This window comes from Miniopterus schreibersii (genome assembly GCF_964146895.1).
Source record: "Miniopterus schreibersii genome assembly, chromosome: 19".
Taxonomy (NCBI): Eukaryota; Metazoa; Chordata; class Mammalia; order Chiroptera; family Miniopteridae; genus Miniopterus; species Miniopterus schreibersii.
In genome coordinates, this window is record NC_138119.1 from 31,611,671 (window position 1) to 31,633,478 (window position 21,808).

Below are 21,808 nucleotides of genomic sequence, written 5' to 3' on the forward strand. Positions count from 1 at the left end.
GATCCTTCAGATGCTCCCAAATCAGGAATCAAATTCACTTGTTCTATATTTTTTACCCCCTCCAACCCCCAAGAAAGAAAAAAGCACTACTAAACATAATTGTAAGATGCACACCATCAGTTTTAGGATGCCTTCCAATTTTAAAGACGGGAAAATACGAAAATGTGTGCTTTTCAGAATTAATGACATCATGGAGTAGCTGAGAATGCTGACTCCATTATCTATATTTTTTCAAGCACTGTTTCTGATGTCAATGCAAATGGCCAGGTTTCCAGGCTATCTGGTTTGTAAAAGTATACTTCTAAGGCTGGCTTCTCACAGCAAACTCCTTCCTACTCCCCACAAATGTTCTCTAAGAAGTGGTGACTTCTTAAGACACAAGGTTAATGATGCCAACTTTCCAACGACGGACTGGTCAACTTTTCAAATCATTTATCAAAGACTTCCTGTAGGCCTACTATGTGCAGGTACTGTGCAAGGTACTGGGGAAAGAGAGATCAGTAAGAAAGGCAGTCCCTGCTGTCAAAGAGCCTGCAGTCTTGTAGAAGAGACAGTGGATAAATGACTGCAATGCAGTGTGGCGAGTGGGAAGCCCAGATAAGAAGGGGATGAGCTGAGAGATGGAGCAGCCAGTCCATTCTAGGGGCTTGAAGGCTGCGTAACATTTACAAGGCAGAAGAGAAAGCAGCTAAGAGAGGGACAGTATGTGTTGATAGTGAGAGCACCTGAGAAGGAGGATAGTGGGGTGGAGATGGGCAGGGGGTGGGAGAAGGGCTGGAGAGGCAGAAGGGACCAGATCAGGAAGGGAACTGTGCCAGGCAAAGGAGTCCAGACTTTGTCGGAGGTGAGAGAGGAGCCAATGAAGGGTTTTGAGCACATGAATGAACTGTCACATTTATGTTTTTAGAAAGATCAGGAAGGCCAGTTACGGATAATTATTGTAACCCAGGGAAATGTTGATAGTGGCCTGTGCTGGGGAGATGTTGGTGAGGAGGGAAAGAGAAAGAAGGTCATGAGATCTGCTCAGGGGGTACAAGTGTGATGCAGGGGATTAGAGAGGAGGGTCTGAACTGTTAGGTAACAGACCAACCCCCAGTCTGTGCCAGGCAGCCTTCCCCACAGATGAGCACTGTGAGAGGAAGAGAGGCGCAAAGCCACTGTCACTCTGCAAAACAACTCACATGCTGCCTCACTGACAAGGCAGCCTCTTTAGGAAGCAGGCTGGTAAGAATTCAGGAATGGAGAGAATGGTGGCTAGACAGGAAGGCAGGAGGGTGTTCACATTGACAGGTGGATGCATACATAAGAAAGGAGGAATGGAAGGAGAGGGAAGGGAAGGGAGAAGTGGAGGGAGGAAGGGAAGCCAGGAAGATAGATAGCAGTCACCTTCATAATCCCCCCACCTTTAGTTTGATTGAAAACAGAGGAAGAAACTGAGGTCCAGAGTGGTTAAGAGCCTCATTCCAAAACAGAGCTAGGACAAGCTCTGAACGATGGTACACTGTCCGCCTGCCAAACATCCTACTTCCCCATCACCCCTTTATCGGGGGTTTCAGTCCCGCATACCCCACTTCTGTCCTGACAAGAGCGAATCCAGACCAACCAAGGATTGAAAGAGGCTTGGTATCAACCCTTCAACTGGCCTAATGAAAAAGAGTCTCCCCTCTTCTTCCTTAGTCCTTGTACTTTTACTCGTCATAGTCGCAAATACGACTGAGCACTTACTGCCTGTCTGGTCCTGTTATAAGCACTTTGGATGTACTAACTTTTTTATCCTTATAATAATTCTATTAGATAAGTACGATTATCATCACCATTTTCAAAAAAGGAAACTGAGGCCCAGAGATGTTAAGCAACTTGCTCAAGATCACATAGCTAATAGCAGCGGGGCTTAGGAAATGAACCCAACCAGCGTCTCTACAGAGCCTGTTCTTAGCCATGTGGCCACCTGACATCTGCTTCTCAAGAGCCAAGGTCGTCTAGCCTTGGGCGAGGCCCTCCCCATTTAACACACCCACCCGACTCCCTAAGATTAAAATAGGCATAAAACACCAGGTCCCCAAGACTTACAGCTGCTCATCCAGAAGATGACTGGGGACGGAAGTCCGGGTGGCGGGTTGCACTGGAGTGTCAAGGGCGCACCTTCTTGAACCACCACTGGGTCTAGATTTTCCTTGGGCCACAGGGGCGATTCTGGGGACACAGAGAAGGGTGAAAGACAGATGAGGGTGATGGCTGGGGCCAGGGCAAGGACCAGGGTTAGAGGCAGGCATGTGAGGAGGGGAGGAAGAGACAGGAGAGAGGGACAGGGGCCGGGTCCAAGCGAGGCGGAGGAGAGGCCTTTTGTTTGAATGGATGCATGGCGTCAAAGGCTCCCTCCCTCCCCTCCTCCTGTGCCCAGAGTGGCTGGTGACATTGCTCAAGACTCTGGTTTGGAAGCTTTCTTTTCAAGGGACTGTTCTGAGTTGGGGGAGGTGCGCCCTGCTCAGAGGCAGAAAAGCAAGCAGGACACACAGGGCGCCAAAGCACCAACAGGCCAAGGGCAGGGGAGCTCTTCCATGAATGACCCTCCATACCCCCCCCCATGTCCCCAGGAGCAGGGATTGTGACCCTGCCTCATGCGACTCACTGGACACCTGCAGGCGGATCCTGTTGGACAGGGCTGTGCCGAATCTGTTGCGGGCAAAGCACTGGTACTCCCCCTCGTACTCCTCCGGCCGCCCGCCACTGCGGAAGTCGATCACCAGGGTCCCCGACCTCCTCCTCATGGACACCCGGGGGTCCTTGGCCACATTGAAGAACCTGCTGTTTCGAGTCCAGTGGAAGCTGTGGACAACAGGTGGGGGGGGGGGCAGGAGCAACAAAGAATAACAGAGTGGGTTCCAGGCTCTAGGTGACAATCTCAGGACCTTAGTCCCTGACTCAGTCACAAAACCACACCTTCATACCAATGGGCCCCAGCCGGACTGAGTGGCAGAACCACCTGGGAATTCTGAATGCAGCGTCCCCAAGTGTCCCCGGTGAATCCCCGGGGGCAGGTCCCTGACAGCACCTGTACCCAGCCAAGGCTGGGAGTCAAGGTTCCACATAGTAGATCCCCAAGTAGCCCCAGGGGGTTATGCCCTTTGGAGGAGTAGGCAGTGATTTTGATTTTCTGAGCTCCAGAGTCAGCTGCTGCTTCCACCGCAGGGCATTCCCAGCCTCCAACTAGGAATGCAACTCAAGTTCCTATTTCACCTGCCCCCCCTCCGCACTCCACACGCAGCGGGGAGCTGGCTGGGCTCCCCCGGCCTCCTTGTTTGATAACAGACTCTAAAGCCAAAGGGAAACGGTTCGGGTTATCTGCCCCTGCTCAGTGGGTGGGGATGGGAAGGCAATCGCTGCACAGTATGGTCCAGAAGGGGCAGCGCTGAGAGGAGAGGCCGCCTGCGTAAACCTGAGCCCCAGGTTATCACAGGGACCCTCTGCTTCTCCTGGGGGGATGGGCATCTGTAGTTGCCCAGGATATAACCTTAAAAGAAGCCAGAGCAGTAGTGGCTGCCCAGTGTTACAGAGTCGTCGTCCCCATAAAGGAACCATGGGGAAAGCCCAAACCTCAGAAGCGAGGCCACCAAGCCCTGTCTGACCCTTCGGGGTGACTCCTGCTTCTCCCACCGTGGGCGAGGGAGGCGCTGCTGGTTCCAGGCCCAAACTCTGTTACACAGGCTCATGCAAACCTGGGGGCAGGAAGGTGAGGGGGGGGCGGGCGGGGGGTGGGGGGGAGAAAGCTGCCACACACCTGAGGTTCCACCTTGCCTCCTTTCTCCTGCTGACACTCCTACCCCCTACATGGAGTCCTGCCACATCTGGGTCTGAATCTGGCATGAGGGTCCTGAAAGCTCTAGACTGTGGAAGCTGCTTTAAAGACGGGGAAAGATAGCATCCCATCCCCACATCACCAAAGCTACCGTCCAGTAGAAACAAACCTGGCCTGGGTGTCAGAGGCCCGGGTTCAAATCTAGGCTCTGTCACTCTCAAGCTGAGTGATCTTGGAAAGGGTACTGAATATCTCTGTGCCTCCACTTCACAAGGACATAGGTCCTTCCCCAATAAGACAATGTGAGGAACAACTTTAACCCAGAGCCTGGCACATGGCAGGCCCTCACTTCGGGTCTGCTGACACTCCAAGGGATGTTGGTGTGCACACAAACAAGCAGAGGCGAGCTCAGAATGAAACTCAGTTAGCGAGGGGGTGGGGCTTCCTACAAGCTGAGCATGGGGGATGATGGGAACACAGGCAGTGTTATACTAAGAGTCAGAGAACGTATTTAGTCCTGGCTTTTTGGTGTGCCCTTAAGCCTCTGAAGTTTTCTGGTCCCGTTTCCTCATCAGCTAAATTTCCTAATTTTCCAAATTGTACTTTCTACCTTGTGGGTGTTTAATGGATGAGTGTAATTTCTCAGATGCCAACTGTCATCAGGCCTGGGGCAAAGGAGTAGTTTAAGTGGCCTCTGTGGCCCCTTGCCCTCCACCCAGCTTGGGTCTTCTAGCCAGTGCACTCACCTGGGGGCAGGGTTCCCCTTTGCTTCGCACTCGATCAGGATGTTATCACGAGGATCCACAATGTGGTCCTTCACTGACTGCTTGGTGATGGTTGGGGGCTGGGACACTGCAACAAGGCAGACAGTAGGCCGTCAGGGCTACAGGAACCTGCCCAGGTCCCTGGCTTGAAGAATGGCTGAAATTAAGAGCTTCAGGAACCACACAGAAGAGCAGGCAAGCAGGGGTGGACAGTGCCCCATTCTAGAGACCGTGGGAAAGGGATGCATCTCAAAGACTAAGCATGAAGAATCCCTTTGAGATGTCACAGTCTCCCCGTGAGCAACTGAAGGCCAGGCTTTTGTTTGACCCACTCTCATGTCCAATGCTCCATAGGCTGTGCCTCTTCCCTTCCCGTGTGGTAAGGGACCTCACTACGGAGCTCTGGTGTCAAGAAGCCCCAGCAGGCAGGGTGGAGAGGCCAAGAATCCCCTGGTGTCCCACGCCTGGCCTTCTCCCGCCCCTCCTTCCTGCCCTCCTACCTCCCAGAGGCACAGAGCAGAGAGGTGCCGGGACTTACGCTCATTCTGAATGCTTGCTGTTAGTTCCGATGGGTTAGCATTGAGAGGGGAGAAAAGAAGACATCAGTTATCACACACGACTTGTCCAATTGTCAGGTGTCCTCACGCCCCAGCACGCAGGGAGGAGGGAGAAGCGGGCCAGGGGAGGGCACCGTGAGCAGATTCTCTCCAGCCAGCTGCAGAGCTCCATGGAAGAGCCACGCTGCAGTGTGGACGGACCCAGCAAGTGCTTCGTGGAGAGGGCGATGCCTCCCCCGAGAGACCGAACCATGCTTCCAACCAAATGACGATGTCACCAGGCAAGTCCAAACGTCAAAAGTGGCAACACTGCTCTAAAGAGGCTGGGATCTGAAGATGCCGCTGTCACCTCTAGACGCCCCTTGGCCAACAGTGCCAGGGTGAGGCTGAGGTGCCAGGGAAGGGGTGGAGCAGAAGCACTGTTACAGGACAAAGCCCCAAGGGCCCAGCAAGGTCCACTTGCCTCCCTCCTCCCACTGCCCCTGTTCTCTTTCACACATGAAAGCACCTTCCCTCACCGTCTCCTCCTTTGCCATCCCTTGGAAAACTCTAGGGACAGACCAGTGCCCTGCTCGCGGCGCAATTACACTGCCCTATAGAAATCCCACTCCTGAACTGTGAGATGAAGCAGAGCCCAATGCTCCTCTCCCTGCTTTTTACAAAAGAGATACAGGGGCAGGTGGCACACACCTGCTCGGCCCACACCTGATATGCTCGTGTACAGGTGTGTATGTTCTCAAACTTTGACAAGCATATGAATCACCTGTGGGGTGTGTGTGTAAAATGCAGGCTCTAACTGGGCAGATCTTGCATTTCTGACAAGCAGCCAAGTGATGCGCATGCTGATGGTCTGTGGACCACGCTTTGAACACAAAGTTTTAGATGGTATGTTCTTTGTGCGGACAAGGTCTTGGTTGAAATTTGTCCGAAGAAAAGAGAACATCTGTTGTAACTTTTAGAGATATCTTTTCCTTATGATTATATCAGCAAATAATATGACTTTGTCGTTTCATGCTGCTGTGGATGTCAGGTATTGTGCGGTGTTGAGGCTGACTTTTTCCAAGTGAGTGCTTCCTGGGAGAAGCAGGGGCTGCTGATGAGCCACGGTGACCCTGAAGCTTCCTGACTTGACCACAGTGAGATGTGGACTCAGAAAGGGGTGGTCTCTCAGGAAGGGAGAAGGCAGAGTTAGACAGGACCAAGAGCTGCAGGAGGAGTCACAGGAGAAGTAAGACAGACATCAGAGAGGGGAGGTGGAGGGTGGCAGGAATGTGTTCTACTATACACGCTCTGAGTGAAAATCTTGAGAGCAAGGCCCATGAAAAGGTTCAAAATAATTCTTTCAAGTGGGCAAAGACTGTGTGGCCTGCTCTGGCACAGAAGAGAAATTCAGGCTGCTGTACCTCTTGCCTGGCCCCCTGGGTAGGAAACAAAAAGAAATGAAACGTCCGGGGGCAAAGCAGAAGTCTGGTTTCCGAACACATGCTCCGTGGAGCTTCCCACAGCAGCGTCTTCAGCCACGCACAGTTTTCTGGAAAGACTGACAGCAGTGGGGTTGGTTTTAGATGGTACGTACTCCTACAGGGGTGGGGCATGGGGGAGGTTGGGCCAAGGGGCCACTTTCAGGAGAATCAGAGCTGATACTTGACCCACTCTTTTTGACCATAGCCCAGGCTCCTGGTTTTTCATCTCAAGAGAGAGTTGGTGTCTCCTGGGTCCTCACAGACAGTGGAAGGCACTGGCCTCACCCTGGATGGGAAGCCTGACAAAGGCTCTGCTTTGCCTGTGTGGGTCTTCAAGCCTCTCTTTTATTCCATCAAATGTTGGTTCAGTGGAAAGATCCCTAGACGTTGTCCAGGGAATCTCAAATCCAGGGAAGGGAAGTCCTTGGTCAAGATCACTCAGGAAGCCTGTTATAGAACTGGAATGAGAACCAGCTCTTCTGCTGCCTGATCCAGAGCTCTTTTTACAAATCCATCTTTGCCAGGTGGGGGGTCTTGGCACTCTGTTCTCCTTGACATTTTGGACAAAGGTAAGTAAGAGGGGAGACCTTGAGGGAGCAGAGACTCTCAGAGCAGTTGGAGCTGGCTGGATACTGTCCCCAGCCCCACACTGAAATCAGGCCAGGAGCCTCTTGAGAATCTACTTGCCTAAAGAGGTAATGACATCTGCAGCCACCACTGTGCTACCAAGGAATTTATTACAGGGACACAATCAACCCAGAAGATAAGCTGCCACAGGGAGAAGACAGTGGGGACCGCCTGCCTAGTCCTGTGCCCCCTCCATTCTCCATCCTGTGTCACACCACCTGCCCTTCTCTCCTATGGAAAATGCTGGAGGATAGGTTTGTTCTTTTGGGTCCCAGGCGGGGGGAAATCTCCCAACAGGCTCCGCGGGGGGTGAGGCAGATGCCACCCAGTAATCATGTGCCTCTTTTCTTTCCCTCACTCTGATATCTGTGACCTCTGGGCTCATCCTTCGGGGGGAGGAATGTGTGTGTGTGCATGCACGCTTGGGCCTGTGTGTTGTTGAGGTCATCCTGTAGCCTATGTGGGATGATGGTGAGGAGAAAGTGTTTCTCCCATGGCACTGCCCCCGTCTGTGGGCTCCTAGGAGAAAAATGGGGAGTCCCTTGATGTTGGGAAGGAGACAGTGGGGCAATCTGCCAGCAGACTCAATTTTTTTGGCAAACCCTCTGGTTGATGAGGTGACTCTCTGCTTTCTTCAAAGGTCACACTGTTCTTGAAGCTGGTGAGGGGGAGGTGGGTGGGTGTGACTCCACTGGCAAAGTGGTGGGGACTGGAGGCCGGGCCCTTCAAGGAGGGACCGTGTAGCAGTCCCGGCTCTGCTCCTGGAAGCCTGCTGCACCCAAACTCGCCAGAGCAGAAGCAATGCCCTACCCTCCAGACACAGATAATGCCCCATGAAGGGGCAAGGGAGCAGAAGGGCACACCTGGCAGGGCAGCCTCTGGTTTGAGCCCCCCAAGCCCTCAGCTCGCTCCCCTCCCCAACAGACAGGGAAAGTTAAGAGTGCTTAATCTTAGATTGTTTCCCATGTCATGGCTATCGTGAAAACGCTGCCAGGAAGAGGGTGTGAAGATACCTCCTGCCACTTGCCACAACATGGATGGACCTTGAGGGCATTACACTAAGTGAAATAAGTTAGACAGAGAAAGACAAATACGATATGTTCTCACTTATATGTGGAATCTAAAAAAGTCAAACTGAAGGAACAGAATAGAAAGGTGGTTGCCAAGGGCTAGGGAATGAGAGATATTGGTCAGAAGGTACAAACTTCCAGCTATAAGATGGATAAGTTCTGGGGATCTAATTTACAGCATGGCAAGTGTAATTAATAGTAGAGGCACAACTCAGAGATATAGGGGTTTGATTCCAGACCACCGCTACAAAGCCAATATTGCAATACAGTGAATCACATGAATTTTTTTGGTTTCCCAGTGCATATAAAAAGTGACGTTTACACTATGCTATAGTCTATTAAGTATGCAATAGCATTATATCTAAAAACAATGTACATAGCTTAATTTAAAAATATTGTGTTGCTGAAAAAGTGCAAACTATCATCTGAGCCTTCAAGGGTCTTGCCTTGATGATGATGGTTGCTGAAAGATCAAGGTGGTGGTTGCTGAAGGTTGGGTGACTGGTGGGTGTCTCATTTTCTTAAAATAAGACAACAATGAAGTTTACCACATTGATGACTTCTACCTTTCACAAACGATTTATCTGTAGCATGGGATGCTGTTTGATAGCATTTTACCACAGAACTATTTTTAAAATTGGAGTCGATCCTCTCAAACCCTGCTGCTGCTTTAACAACTAAGTTTATGTCATATTCTGAATCCTGTGTTGTCATTTCAACAGTCTTCACAGCATCTTCACCAGCAATTCCATCTCAGAAAATCACCTTCTTTGTTCATCTGTAAGAAACAACTTCTCATCCATTCAAGTTTGATCATGAGATTGCAGCGATTCAGTCACATCTTCAGGTTCCACTTCTAATTCTAGCTCTTTGCTATTTCCACCACATCTGCAGATACTTCCTCCACTGAAGTCTTGAACTCTTCAAAGTCATCCAAGAGGGTTGGAATCAACTTCTTCCAAACTCCTGTTAATGTTTATATTCTGATCTCTTCCCATGAATCGTGAATGTTCTTAATGACTTCTAGAGTGGTGAATCCCTTCCAGAAGGTTTTCAATTTACTTTGCCCAGATTCATCAGAGAATCACTATCTATGGCAGCTATACAAAATGTATTTCTTTAAATAATAAGACTTGAAAGTAAAAATTACTCCTTGATCCATGGGCTACAGCATGGATGTTGTGTTAACAGGCATGAAAATAACATTAATCTCAGTGTACATCTCCATCAGAGCTCTCATGTGACCAGGTGCATTGACAATAAGCAGTAATATTTTGAAAGGAATTTTTTTTCTGAGCAGCAGGGTTCAAAAGTGGGCTTAAAATATTTAGTAAACCATGATATAAAGAGATGTCCTGTCACCCAGTCTTTGTAGTTCCATTTATAGAGCACAGGCAGAGTAGATTTAGCATAATTCTTTTTTTTTAAAGAACTCATTTAAAAATATATATATATCTTTATTGATTTGAGAGGGAGGAAAGGAGAGGGGGAGAGAGAGATAGAAACAATGATGAGAGAGTCATTGATTGGCTGCCTCCTGCATGCCCCCTACTGGAGACTGAGCCTGCAACCGGGGCATGTGCCCTGACCAGGAACTGAACCCTGATCACCTGGATCCTAGGTCGCTGCTCAACCGCTGAGCCATGCCCGGCCAGGTGATTTAGCATAATTCTTAAGGGCTCTAGGATTTTCAGAATGGTAAATGAGCATTGGCTTCAACTTAAAGTCACTGGCTGCATTAACCCCTAAAAAGAAAGTCAGCCTGTCCTTTGAAGCTTTAAAGACAGCCATTGACTTCTCTTCTCTAGTTATGAAAGTCCTAGTTGGCATCTTCTTCCAATAGAAGACTGTTTTATCTGCATTGAAAATCTGTTGTCTAGTGTAGCCACCTTCATTAATTATTTTAGCAGGACCTTCTGGATAACGCGTTGCAGCTTCTATATCAGCACTTCCTGCTTCACCTGCACTTTTATGTTATGAAGACAGCTTCTTTCCTTAAATCTCATGAACCAACCTCTGCTAGCTTCAAACTTTTCATCTGCAGCTTTCTTACCTCTGTCAGTCTTCATAGAACTGAAGAGAGTTGAGGCCTTGCTCTGAATTAGGCTTTGACTTAAGAGAATGTTGTGGCTGGTTTGATCTATCCAGACCACTAAAGCTTCCTCCACATCAGCAATAAGGCTGTTTTGCTTCCTTATCATTCGTGTGTTCACTGGAGGAGCACTTCTACTTCCTTCAAGAACTTTTCCTTTGCATTCACAACTTGACTAACCAGCACAAGAGGCCCAGCTTTCAGTCTATCTTGACTTTTGACATGCCTTCCTCACTGAGCTTCATCATTTCTAGCTTTTGATTTAAAGTAAGAGACGTGAAATTCTTCCTTTCACTTAAACACTTTGAGGCCATTGTGATGCTATTAATTGGCCTAGTTGCAATATTGTGTCTCAAGGAATTAGTGGAGCAGTCAAAACACATGCAACATTTGTCAATTATGTTTGCCATCGCATATGGGAGTGGTTTGTGGTGCCCCAAGATGATTTCAATAGTAATATTAAAGATCACAGATCACCATAACAAATATAATAATAATAATAAAGTTTGAAATATTGCAAAAATTACCAAAATGAGACTCAGAGACCCAAAGTGAGCAAATGCTGTTGGAAAAATGGTGCCGACAGGCTTGTTCAAGGCAGGGTTGTCACAAACTTTCAATTTGTAAAAAATGCAGTATCTGTGGGGTGCAATCACGTGAAGCACAATAAAATGAGGTACGCCTGTACTGCATTATATATTAGAAAGCTGTTAAGAGAATAGACCTTATACGTTATTGCCACACACAAATACGTGAGGGGATGGATGTGTTAACTAATACTACTGTAGTCATCATTTCGTAATTTATATGTGTAGCAAATCATCACGTTATACTTAAACTTACATGTTTTGTGTCAGTAATATCTCCATAAAGCTGGGGAGGGGGAGGAATGCCTGATCTTTCCCCAGCCTCTTCCACTGGGCGAGAAGGAAGGATGGACTCAGATAATCTGGGAAGCGGGAGGGAGAAACTGGGCTGTAGAGGGCCTCTTCCCAGGGCAACTGGAGGGCTTGCCTTTCTCTTGTCTTGTGTTCAGCTTCGGTAGACGCATTCTCGAGTCGTCCCCATGGCCACTGTGCCAGCAGTCACCAGGGAGGTGCATGAGGCAGCGAGTTTCCTGAGACAGCTTGGCACACCGGAATGTGTCCCAGATGGACTCCCCTCCTTATTCAGAGAGGCGCTGTGGCCACATGCTGGCCCTGCCACTTAGGAGCTGGAGAAACATCTTTATCTCTCCATACCTCAGACTTCTAACCTGACCGCTAGGGACAACACACACTTCGTGGATCAGCTGTGAGAATCACAGGACACGATGCTGTGACACACTCAGCTTTCAGCAGGACAAATGCAGCTGCTACTCTGCGGAGCTCTAAGAATTGAAAGGAGGCAGGTTTGCTAGAGGTCAGTGTGGGGCATGCTGAGCGCCAAACTAGGGGTCATCAAGAGACCTGGACTCTTCTTGCGACCCCATCACCCACCGGCTGTATGACCCAGACCAAGCAAGGGCCTGAGTTTCTGTGGATGGAACACAGAAGGGTGGGCCCTCCAGGTCCTCCTCCCACGGGGAGAGGGTGGTGGGAAGGTCAGGCACTCGCAGCTCTGGGCTCCACAGGTGGTACTTGAAGAGACTGACCGCTTAGTCACCTGCCTGTGGCTTGGTAGAGCTTCAGAAACCCAGAGTCCTGGCACAGATGTCAAAGCCATCTATTTATAGGCTCACCTTGCAGGAACTCCTTGCCCTCTAGCCCTGGGGATCAAAGTGGCAGGTGAGTGAGGGAGGAGAAGCGCCCAAGAGAAATGAGGCTTCCCCACTTCCCCAATAACCCAATTTCCTCAGCAGCCCGTCTCCAGGGGGAGGGAGGGCCTCACCATGCTCCTTATTAGATGGTCTGCCTGGGACTGTAATGAGAATCTCCTCGAGCCAGCAGTACAGATGGTCTCTGTGGAACAGTTCCTCTCACAGCTCCCCTGTAACCTCCCAGAGTGCGCACACACATGCACACACACAGACATGCACGCACACATATACACACACACACACACACACTTGGGGCTACCAGGAGGGCAGCAGGGGCCTTTTCCAGCTTGCTTCTGGGCCTACCTTATAGTTTCTCCTGGCCTTCTCTCATCCAAAGTGCCTACTCCTCTGGGGTAGCTAGTATTGGTGAAGTGAGGTGGGAGGGGCTGAGACACCTGCAAGTCTTCTCTAACCTCTGCTAGCTCCAGGTCCCAGGGTCTGGCTTTGGAGAGCTCAGTGGAGAATTCTTGGAGGTTATATAACTCTCCTCCCCCTCCCCAGACATCTGTTACCCAAGCCAACATCGGAATCATGTGGGTTCCATCTATTCCTGGTATCAAGGAAAAGGGGACAGAGTTGGTGTGCCCACATTTTAGCACTGGGATGCAAGACATCCTGATAGGAGTGTCAGGACTGTGACAAAGGTGGTGCACCTCGAAACGCAGGGCCAAGAAGCATGGCTGCCGGTCAATGGGCCATCACGAACGTAAACACAGATATGCTGGTGGAGACACTGTTAGATCAGCGCTCTAAGCCCCTCACTTTGTGATTCTGATGGCAAAATAATGCCTCCACCATGGAAAACCAAATGACATGGACTTTACTTTTCAACTCTACTGTGGGACAGTTAAAGCAGCAGGAATCAGTGCCTGGCTCCCCCACATTGGCATTCTAATGGGCTCTATTTTAGTGTCTCCTGTAGCCACAGTCTTCTGCAACATAGCCCCCTTCCCAACCCTCTCCTAGCCACCTGTCCTCCTGATCAGTCTAGCCAAGAGAGCCTGAAGGATCTAGCTCAGGAATTAGGTAAATAACCATCCACTCATTTGGTCCCTGGAAACTCCGCTTCGATGGGCAATTCAAGACCACAGGGGATACTCTGACGTTCCAACCTACCCCTTCTAGTCTCGCTCAGCAGGCACCAGGCAGCCCAAGTCACAGCCACAGCCCTGAGACCATGCTGCAGATGTACAGTCACACATTCTCAAATCCACTGTTTCCCCTCCCCACACCTTCTTTGAAAGTTAGTCTTAACGTTCCTTTGTCCCAAATCAGAATAAAAGAGGAAGAAACAGAACTCACGATCCATAGGAATCTCGATGGCCCCGCCAAGGCCGAGGAGGCAGAGGAGGAAGGCTGCATGGACCCAGGGTGGTGGCTGCAGCCGGGCCATCCTCAGCGCTGGGCCCCGCTCCCCGTTCCCCGGCTGGCGGGGTCTTGCTGCCTCCAGCGGCTCTAGCTCCAGCCTCCCAGACAGAGCTCAGCTGTGGAAAGAAATATGACAAGTGAGTTACTTCTAAAACTCATGGTTTGTACTAGCAATCCTACAGGGCTGGAAGGATGCAAGGGGCCCCTTGGTCACAGACCAGTGCTCTAAAGCAGGGTTTCTTAACCTTGCCCTATTGACATTTGGGACCCAACGATTCCTTTTTAAAAAATATATCTTTATTGATTTCAGAGAGAGGAAGGGAGGGAGAGAGGTAGAAACATCAATGATGAGAGTCATTGATCGCCTGCCTCCTGCACACCCCCTGCTGGGGATCGAGCCCACAACCCAGGCATGTGCCCTGATTGAGAATCGAACCGTGATCTCCTGGATCCTAGGCCGACGCTCAACCACTGAGCTGCGCCAGCTGGGCCCAACAATTCTTTGTGTGGGGAATAGTCTTGGGTATTGTAGGGTGTGTAGCAGCATCCTGGCCTCTACCCACTAGATGCCAGCAAAGCCCACTTTTGCCACCAATCAAAAATGTCTCTAGACATTGCCAACTGTCCCCTGGAGGACAAAAGCACCCTGAGTTGAGAACCACTGTTCTAGAAGGAAGGGCAACTCTGGATAGAACAGTCATGAAAACAAACACTGGCCCATAGGCCCAGCACCTAGAAAATGCCATACACCTGGCCAGCAATAAATTCACCAATCTTACAACTCTTCTGAACTGTACGTGCTGAGTGGGTCTATGTTTGAGTAGGTTTTGGGTAGGGCCACAGAGATAAGATCACACTGATGTCCTGTGACCCAGGGAGGGGGACAGGGTGAAGGTGGCAGCACTGGGGATCAGGGGTTAGATAGGTGAAACTTGGTTGCCCAAAGGGCTTTTTTTTGGTTAATCCTCCCCTGAGGACATTTTTTCCCCCATTGGCTTTTAGAGAGAGTGGAAGGAAGGGAGGGAGTGGGGAGAGAGAGAGAGACATCGATGTGAGAGAAATATATTGATTGGTTGCCTCCCACACATGCCCTGACCAAGGCCAGGGATCAAACCTGCAACCCAGGTACGTGCCCTTGACTGGGAATCAAACCCGAGACCCTTCGGTGTACAAGCCGACACTCTGACCACTGAGCCACACTGGCCAGGGTGCCCGAAAGACTTTTTATTTTTTTTAAGTGAGTGATTTCTGCAGATACTTTGCGCAGCTAAGGCATGGCAGTCCCTGAAGCATCCTTTAGAGATAACGGCAGTGCTGAGATGATGGCCCAGGGGAGGGGACTCTAAGGGGTTGGTAGGATGAGCAACATTATGATAGCCCAATGTTCACATCCTCAAACACAGGACTTATTCCAGAGCCTAGAGGGGCAGGGGTTAAAAGTGGCAGTCCAAGGAGCCTGGGGTGGGTCCTTAAGAGATAGACCTTCTGTTTTCCTCCAGAGAGACAAAATCAAGAATGGCCTACAGCTGACACCCAAACCCAGAGCTTTAAGATTACAGAGTTTCCGAAAGACGAGGCTTATAAACTGGCCCAGTGTGCTCTTCCACCATGGGGTCAAGTCGAGCAGGGGGACAGGAGGAGGTTTTCCCATAATCTTGCCAGCTTTCCCAGACTAGCAGCCACCTATCAAAATGGACACACTTCTACTCCTGTTTTATTTGGCAGCACCTGAAAGCCTGCTCGCATCGGTGTACCCACCATCTCCCACCCACCCTGATTGAGGGTGCAGGGGAGGAGCCGGGGAGCAGGGCTCCAGGGCTTTTCCTGGGAGACAAGGACATGCTTTGGAAGACCTGGAGGCTGAGGTACCCCACTGTGCCAGGACACGGGGCAAGCTGAAGGATTCTGACTCAGATTTCAGCAGTTTCTTTCCTGGAAGCTGGGCCAACAGCAGCCCCCAACCTCAGGTGCATTTCTGGACTCCACTCCTTCCCATTGCTTCCAGCCTGGTTTTGGTCACCATCATTTCATGCCAGTCACTGCAGGGAGACCTAAATGGTCCCCCGCTTCTACTCTTGCCCCTCTGGCTCATTCCCCACCCAATAACCAGAGTGGTTATTTCTAAAGTGCAAATATAAATACTATGCCACTCGCCTAGTCAAACTCACTAGCTCACTACTGCGGGAAAGTCAAAGCGAAAGCCCTTGACATGGCTCAGAGGCCCTGAACGACACAGCCCCGCAGCACTCTCGTCTCTCATCACCCTCCCGTGTTCTGCGTTCAGCAAACACGGGGCTTCCACCAGGTCTCTTCGTGCATCACACTCTGTCGTGCTGACCGACTTCTCACAGACTGATGTCTGTCTAGACCGCTCTTTGAATCCGCCCTCTCTCATTAGGATTTGCCAAGTATGATTTATGTGCCCCTTCTCTGCACTCCTGAACACCAGTTATGCCTCGCTATTAAAGCACTTGTCACTTTGGATTCATTCCAAAGGCCACTCTGTATCCCCCATGAAAAGTCTCTATAAGGGGAGATGCCTCCCCTTGGCCATTCCTAGGCTCTAACATAGTGCCTAAAACATAGCGGGCACTCAAAAATATGGGATGGAAGGATGAAAAATGGACAAATGACGGATGAAATAAACCACTTAGGTCACGTGTTTTTTAAAAACCTCATATTCCTCCGGAAAACCACCAGGTGGTATAGGAGAACACATGAGTTGGACCTGAGCAGCACACTGTGCAGGCTACCAATTAATTAGTGGAGGAAAAATCTCCCTCCCTACACAGCACTGCGCTCCGGCCAGGGAGCCCTCCGGCTGGAAGAGCGTTAAGAAAGTAGAAAAGCTCCCAAGGAGGGGTCCTCCGGCTAAAAGGCATCACAGGAGGTCTTTGGTTCTGCCTCCTAACTCTCTAAGATCCTTTTACATAAGGTCTGCTGCCTCCTCTCCTGGACTCCTCCGTGTCCGAAAACCAGACTCAGGTTACGCAGCTGAAACCTTGGTGCTGACAGGCAGCACTGGGGGGAGGCTCAGCCCTCCTTCAGGGGGGACAGTGGGGATGGCTCCAGTCTGGCCTGTGGCTGCCAGGCTTTGTTAGGAGCTGCCCAGCAGTAGGAGTGATGGGAAAGAGAGGGATACCTTATTCTGGGAATCTTGATGTAAAAAGGAAGCCAGGAGCTGTTCATTAATCAGAAACACATCGGCAGGAAAAAAAGCCCAATTACTTAGGGTGCTTTTAACTCACAATTTAAAAACACAGGAGAAAACGAACACAGAGATAATCACATTTAGCTCTTTGACAATTCTCCGTGGAACCATTTTTTTTTTTTTTTTTTTTACCCAATAAAATCTTAAAAGATGAAGAGAATTTGAGAATTATTTAGCTTTATGCTTTTCAGATGAGGAAACGAGAGGTCAGACAGGGAAAAGATTTGCTCAAGGTTACACAGCGGGCTAGTGGAAAAGCTAGGAAGAGAACCCAGGTCTCCTGACTCCTAGCCCACATTCCCCCCTTCCCCGCCCCCAATTTCCCTGTCTCTCAATACGCAGCAAAGTGCCTGAGTAAAGTTACTATTTTAAAAAGAAATACATATCCTGGCAGTTCCTCAAAAAATTAATTACCATGTGACCACAAGTTTCTACTCGTAGGCATATGCCCCAAAGTGTTCAAAGCAGGTTCTCAAACAAGTCCATGTACACACGCGTTCACACCAGCATCATTCCCAACAGCCAAAAGGCGGAAACAGCCCAAAGGCCCATCAAGGGGAGAGTAAATCAACAAATCAGGCCTGGAAAAAATGAGGTGCAGATGCATGAAGTGCTGATGCATGAAGTGCTGGTGCATGCTACCATGTGGATGAAACCCCAGGGCATTACGCTCTCTGAGAGAAGCCAGACACGAGATGGGACGAATGATCCATTTATATGAAATATCTAAAATAGGTAAATCCATAGAGACAGACACAGATTGGTGGTTACCAGGGGCAGAGAGGAGGGGGGAATGGGGAGCAGCTGCTTAAAGGCACAGGGCTTCCTTTTGGAGTCGTGATAATGTTTGGAACTAGATAGAGGTGACGACGGCACACATTGTGAATATACTAATGCTCCTGAACTGTTCACTTTAAAATGGTTGATTTTTGATGTGTGAGTTTACCTTAATAATAAAGAAATAGAGAGAGAGAGCTCTGATCTCTAAAATGTGCTCATAAGGATGGGAGAGCCGAGGATGAGGAGGGTGGGGTATCCACACGGGCACATAGGCAGCCTCAGCTCCCCAGCCGGGTCCACTCAGCCCATCTTGTCCGTAGCCTGCAATCCTTCCTGTACATTCTGAGGAAATTTCCATCCAAGTCAAGAAAGGGAGAGTCAACAGCTGTCGGGCATGGGGGTTCTGGGCCTGTGCGCAAAGAACCCAGATCAGAGTGGGGACCAAGATGCCCTGCCTGAAGGTGCCCCCACATCCCCAAGGCTTACGGTTTCCCCAATCCTGATAACCAGGGAGGAAGGGGGAAGGGCAGGGGTTTCTAACCTACAGCGATTAAATGCACACTTCGCTTCCAAGCAAACCTCAGTTCTTGCACTATCGTGTGGTATGTGTGGCCCACTCACATAGTCTCAGGTTCCTCTCCTGGCCCTTCCACCAACACAAGAGATTATCTCTAGGGGTGGAGAAGTGCACCATCCATTGGGGGCATAGTGGCCAAAGCCCTTCAAGGGGAACGCTGTGTAACTATGGAGCATCCTGGGGAGGAATAGGAAATCCCATACCCTGTGAGAGGGGGATCAGGCTACAGAACAGGGGGCCATGAAGACCATCTTAAATGCTGGAAGATGTGAAATGTTTCTCTTTAGCTCCACAGGGGCAAAACTAGGACCAAATGGGAAGAAATTCCAGAGAGGCAGGAGCTTCTCTGAGATGCTGGGAAGAATCATCTAATAAACAGCCACCCTACGACACCATTCATGAAAACGCAACACATTACCTGTATACTCCGCCAAAACAATGTGTTTGAAGGATCCTTTTATATCGAATCCAACAGGTAAGAGGTGGAGTGTAAGGATATGAAATACATTAGAGGGAGGCCTACTGCAGAAAGAGAGTGAGGGAAAAAATTATACCAAAAGAGGAATCTTGTGTAGGCATACTATGAACTGGGGAGTATGATTAATTCAATTCTTGTATATCTGAGGCCCCCTCCCTCAACACCTTCTGTGAAAAAAAGAGAGAAAGAGAGAGAGAGAGAGAGGGAATGGAGTCATGAACATAAAATGTTCTGCCAAGTGAGGTAGTGAGCTCATTGTTTCATAAAGAATCCAAGTGACATTTGGTCAGGTGCATTGCTGACAATGTGCCCACACAGGAAGGACACTGAATGCTTATCAGAACCACTTGGGCACTATTTAAATACACAGATCACTGGACCCTCAAAGTTCCAGGCAGGGGCCAAATCAAGCCTGCAGATCAAGAAAAATTTGGGGGGAAATGTGAATGCCCTGCAGCCTCTGTTATCTTACATGAGAATGCTTCTCACACTTAGGCAATCTCCCTGAACCAAAGGCCTTTAAAATTGGTGACAGATTCAAATACAAAATGGCTGAGACGGGGTCCAGAAAAGCCCATGTGAGTTGGGTGATGATTAACCAGTGGTCGGTCAAGTCTGAGAGCATTGGCTGAGCAGCAAGACGGCCTGGGTTTGAATCTCTTCCCACTTACAAGGTGGAGACCTTGTACTGGACCTTAGAAAATCTATGTTTCTCACCTGAAACCTGCGGGTACTATAGCACTACTGCAGAGGGCTGCCGTGACGACTTAGTTTACAATTCCTCTAGGAGGCACTTAGCAAAGTGTGGGGTGCAGAGTAAAGGCTTAATAAGTGTTAATTGTTGCCAGGGTTTTGAACTTGTAGGGATGAAGGAAGGTTCTGGTACCTACATATCATGACCAATAACAGCAGCAAGTTATAATAATAATTACCTATCCATCACAGCCTGCCTTTCTGTTTTCCCTTTTCTTGGGTCCTGGCTTTCTTTCCCCAGATTGGGGGGCCCCTGGTTGATTCCACAAGCTGTCCCTGGCAGATGGACCATAGGCCCACAGCTCCGGCAAGCTGTTTCCATCGGGAGCTCCCCGCATCCCCACAGCCCCATTCTGGGCAGGCTGCTCTGGTTGTCACAGCACACCTGAAGTGATGGGGAGAAAACACTGGGGGCATGAAGAGTGGCTCAGCTGGCAGCTCTATGTGCCCTGAGGCAGAACCCGCCTTGGATGTTGGGGTGGCGGTCAGCACACCATTCACTCACTTAACAGGCCTGGCAGTAGGCACTAGTCTAGAGAACACACAAGGAAGGTTCCTTTGCTCTAATGGAGCTCATGTGCCAGCGGGGAAGACAGGAAAAAAACAATGAACGAAAAAATCACACAGCAATAGGCGCAAAGAACACGCGATCCACCTGCACACGGATGCTCATAGCAGCCTTATTCATAATTGCTGAAATCTGGAAGCAGCCAAGGTGTCCTTCAGTAGGCAAATGGATAAATAAACTGTGGTACATCCACACAATGGAATACTATTCAGCACTAAAAAGAAATGAGCTATCAAGCCATGGACGAACCTTAAATGCATATGACTAAATGAAAGAAGGCAATCTGAGCCTGGCCAGAGTGGCTCAGGTGGGCGAGCATCGTCCTGTGCACCGAAAGGTTGCCGGTTCAATTCCCAGTCAGGGCACATACCTGGGTTGCAGGTTTGCATATGGGGAGGCAACAGATTGATGTTTCTCTCTCTCTCCCTCTCTCTAAGCATGTCCTTGGGTGAGGATTTAAAAAGAAGAGAATCTGAAAAGACTACATACTGTGTGATTCTAGCTGTATGACATTCTGGAAAAGGCGAAACTATGGAGACAGTAAAAGACCAGTGGTTGCCATGCACTGCGGGGAGGGGGAAATAACAGAACACAGATTTTTAGGGCAGTGAAACTCTTCTGTATGATGCTAAAATAATGGATACATGTCACTACACATTTGTCCAAACCCACAGAATGTACAACACAAGAGTGAACCGCAACCTAAACTATGGCCTCCAGGCGATAATGAAGGGTCAGTGTAGGTTTATCAGTTTAACAAATGTACCACTCGGATGGGGATACTGATAATAGCTATGCATGTGTGGGGATGGGAGGATATGGGAAATCTCTGTACTTCCCCTCAATTTTGCTTAAAGTGATCTAAAAGTTAAATTAAGTATTTTTAAAAAAAGAAACCACAATAAGGTGATGTGATAAAGGGAAGTGAATGGTCAAGGAAGGCCTTTGTGGAAGGTGACATCTGACCAAGACCTAAGCGGCAGGAAGGAGCCATTGAGAAGACGGGTCAGAAAAACATGCCAGGCAGGGACCAATGCTTATGCAAAGACTGGGCGACGAAACAAGCAAGGACCTGAAAGGAGCCAGTGTGGCTGGAGCTTGGAGGGCACTCGGGGAACAAGTCATGGTCAGAGAAGGAGTCAAGGGCGGATCATAGAGGGCTTTGAGGGCCAATATACGGAGTTTAATTATATGCTAAGCAGGGTTATAAGCAGTGACCTGGTGAGGTCTGTTTGTAAAGGCCACTGGCTGCTCTGTGGAAGGCGGGATGTAGGTGGGGACAGAGGAAGCAGGGGGCCCCTTAGGAATCTCTGCAGCCTCTGGGGTGAGGCCAGACCTTTAGCTTCCAAACCCAGAAATGTCACCACCATCTAAGTGAAGTCATTCAATGCAGAAGCTTTGTGCATACCCTGGGGTTCCACACAGTGTTCAGGGAGATGAAGATGGACCTGGAAGACTCCTTAAGTCTTTTAGTGCTGGGTCTTCACCTTGGGTGCAGAGGGGCTTCTCCAAGGGCGGGGGACTCGGAGAGGGAGGAACGGGTGGGACTCAGGCCCCTCCACCCCACTTCTCGCGAGAACTGCTTCACGGTTCCTGCTTTTACAGTGGGGTTTTGCAAAATGTTTTATTTTGGGGAAAGGATTCTATTAATAAAACAAAGAACTGAAAACCCTTGTGCAACAGTCTAAATTTTCCAATGTAGACCCCTGCACCCCACCGCAAGGCAGGGCGTGAAGACACACATCATATTGGATTAGGCTCCACCCTTATGACCTCATTTAACCTGAGTCACCTCTTCAAAGGCTCTATTTCTAAATACAGTCACATTCTGGGTTGAAGCTTCAACATAGAAATTTGGGGGGATACAACTGAATCTTAGCAGTACCCATATTTTTCTTTGGAGAAT

General features: G+C 49.4%; 1 protein-coding gene across 5 annotated transcripts in view; it reads right to left on the reverse strand.

The window, feature by feature from the left end:
- NFASC (neurofascin) overlaps positions 1–21,808 on the reverse strand; it is a 160,260-nt gene that overhangs the window by 55,046 nt on the left and 83,406 nt on the right. For 4 of the 5 annotated variants that reach the window (XM_081120684.1, XM_081120685.1, XM_081120683.1 and 1 more), the window contains 4 exons: positions 13,470–13,651; positions 4,543–4,648; positions 2,630–2,826; positions 2,071–2,193 (listed from right to left, as the gene is read on the reverse strand). In XM_081120684.1, the coding sequence (XP_080976810.1) occupies positions 2,071–2,193; positions 2,630–2,826; positions 4,543–4,648; positions 13,470–13,560 (517 nt within the window). In that variant the 5' untranslated portion in view covers positions 13,561–13,651. Of the gene's footprint in view, positions 1–2,070; positions 2,194–2,629; positions 2,827–4,542; positions 4,649–13,469; positions 13,652–21,808 lie in introns of those variants that run through there. The other variant, XM_081120687.1, reaches the window with a different exon arrangement.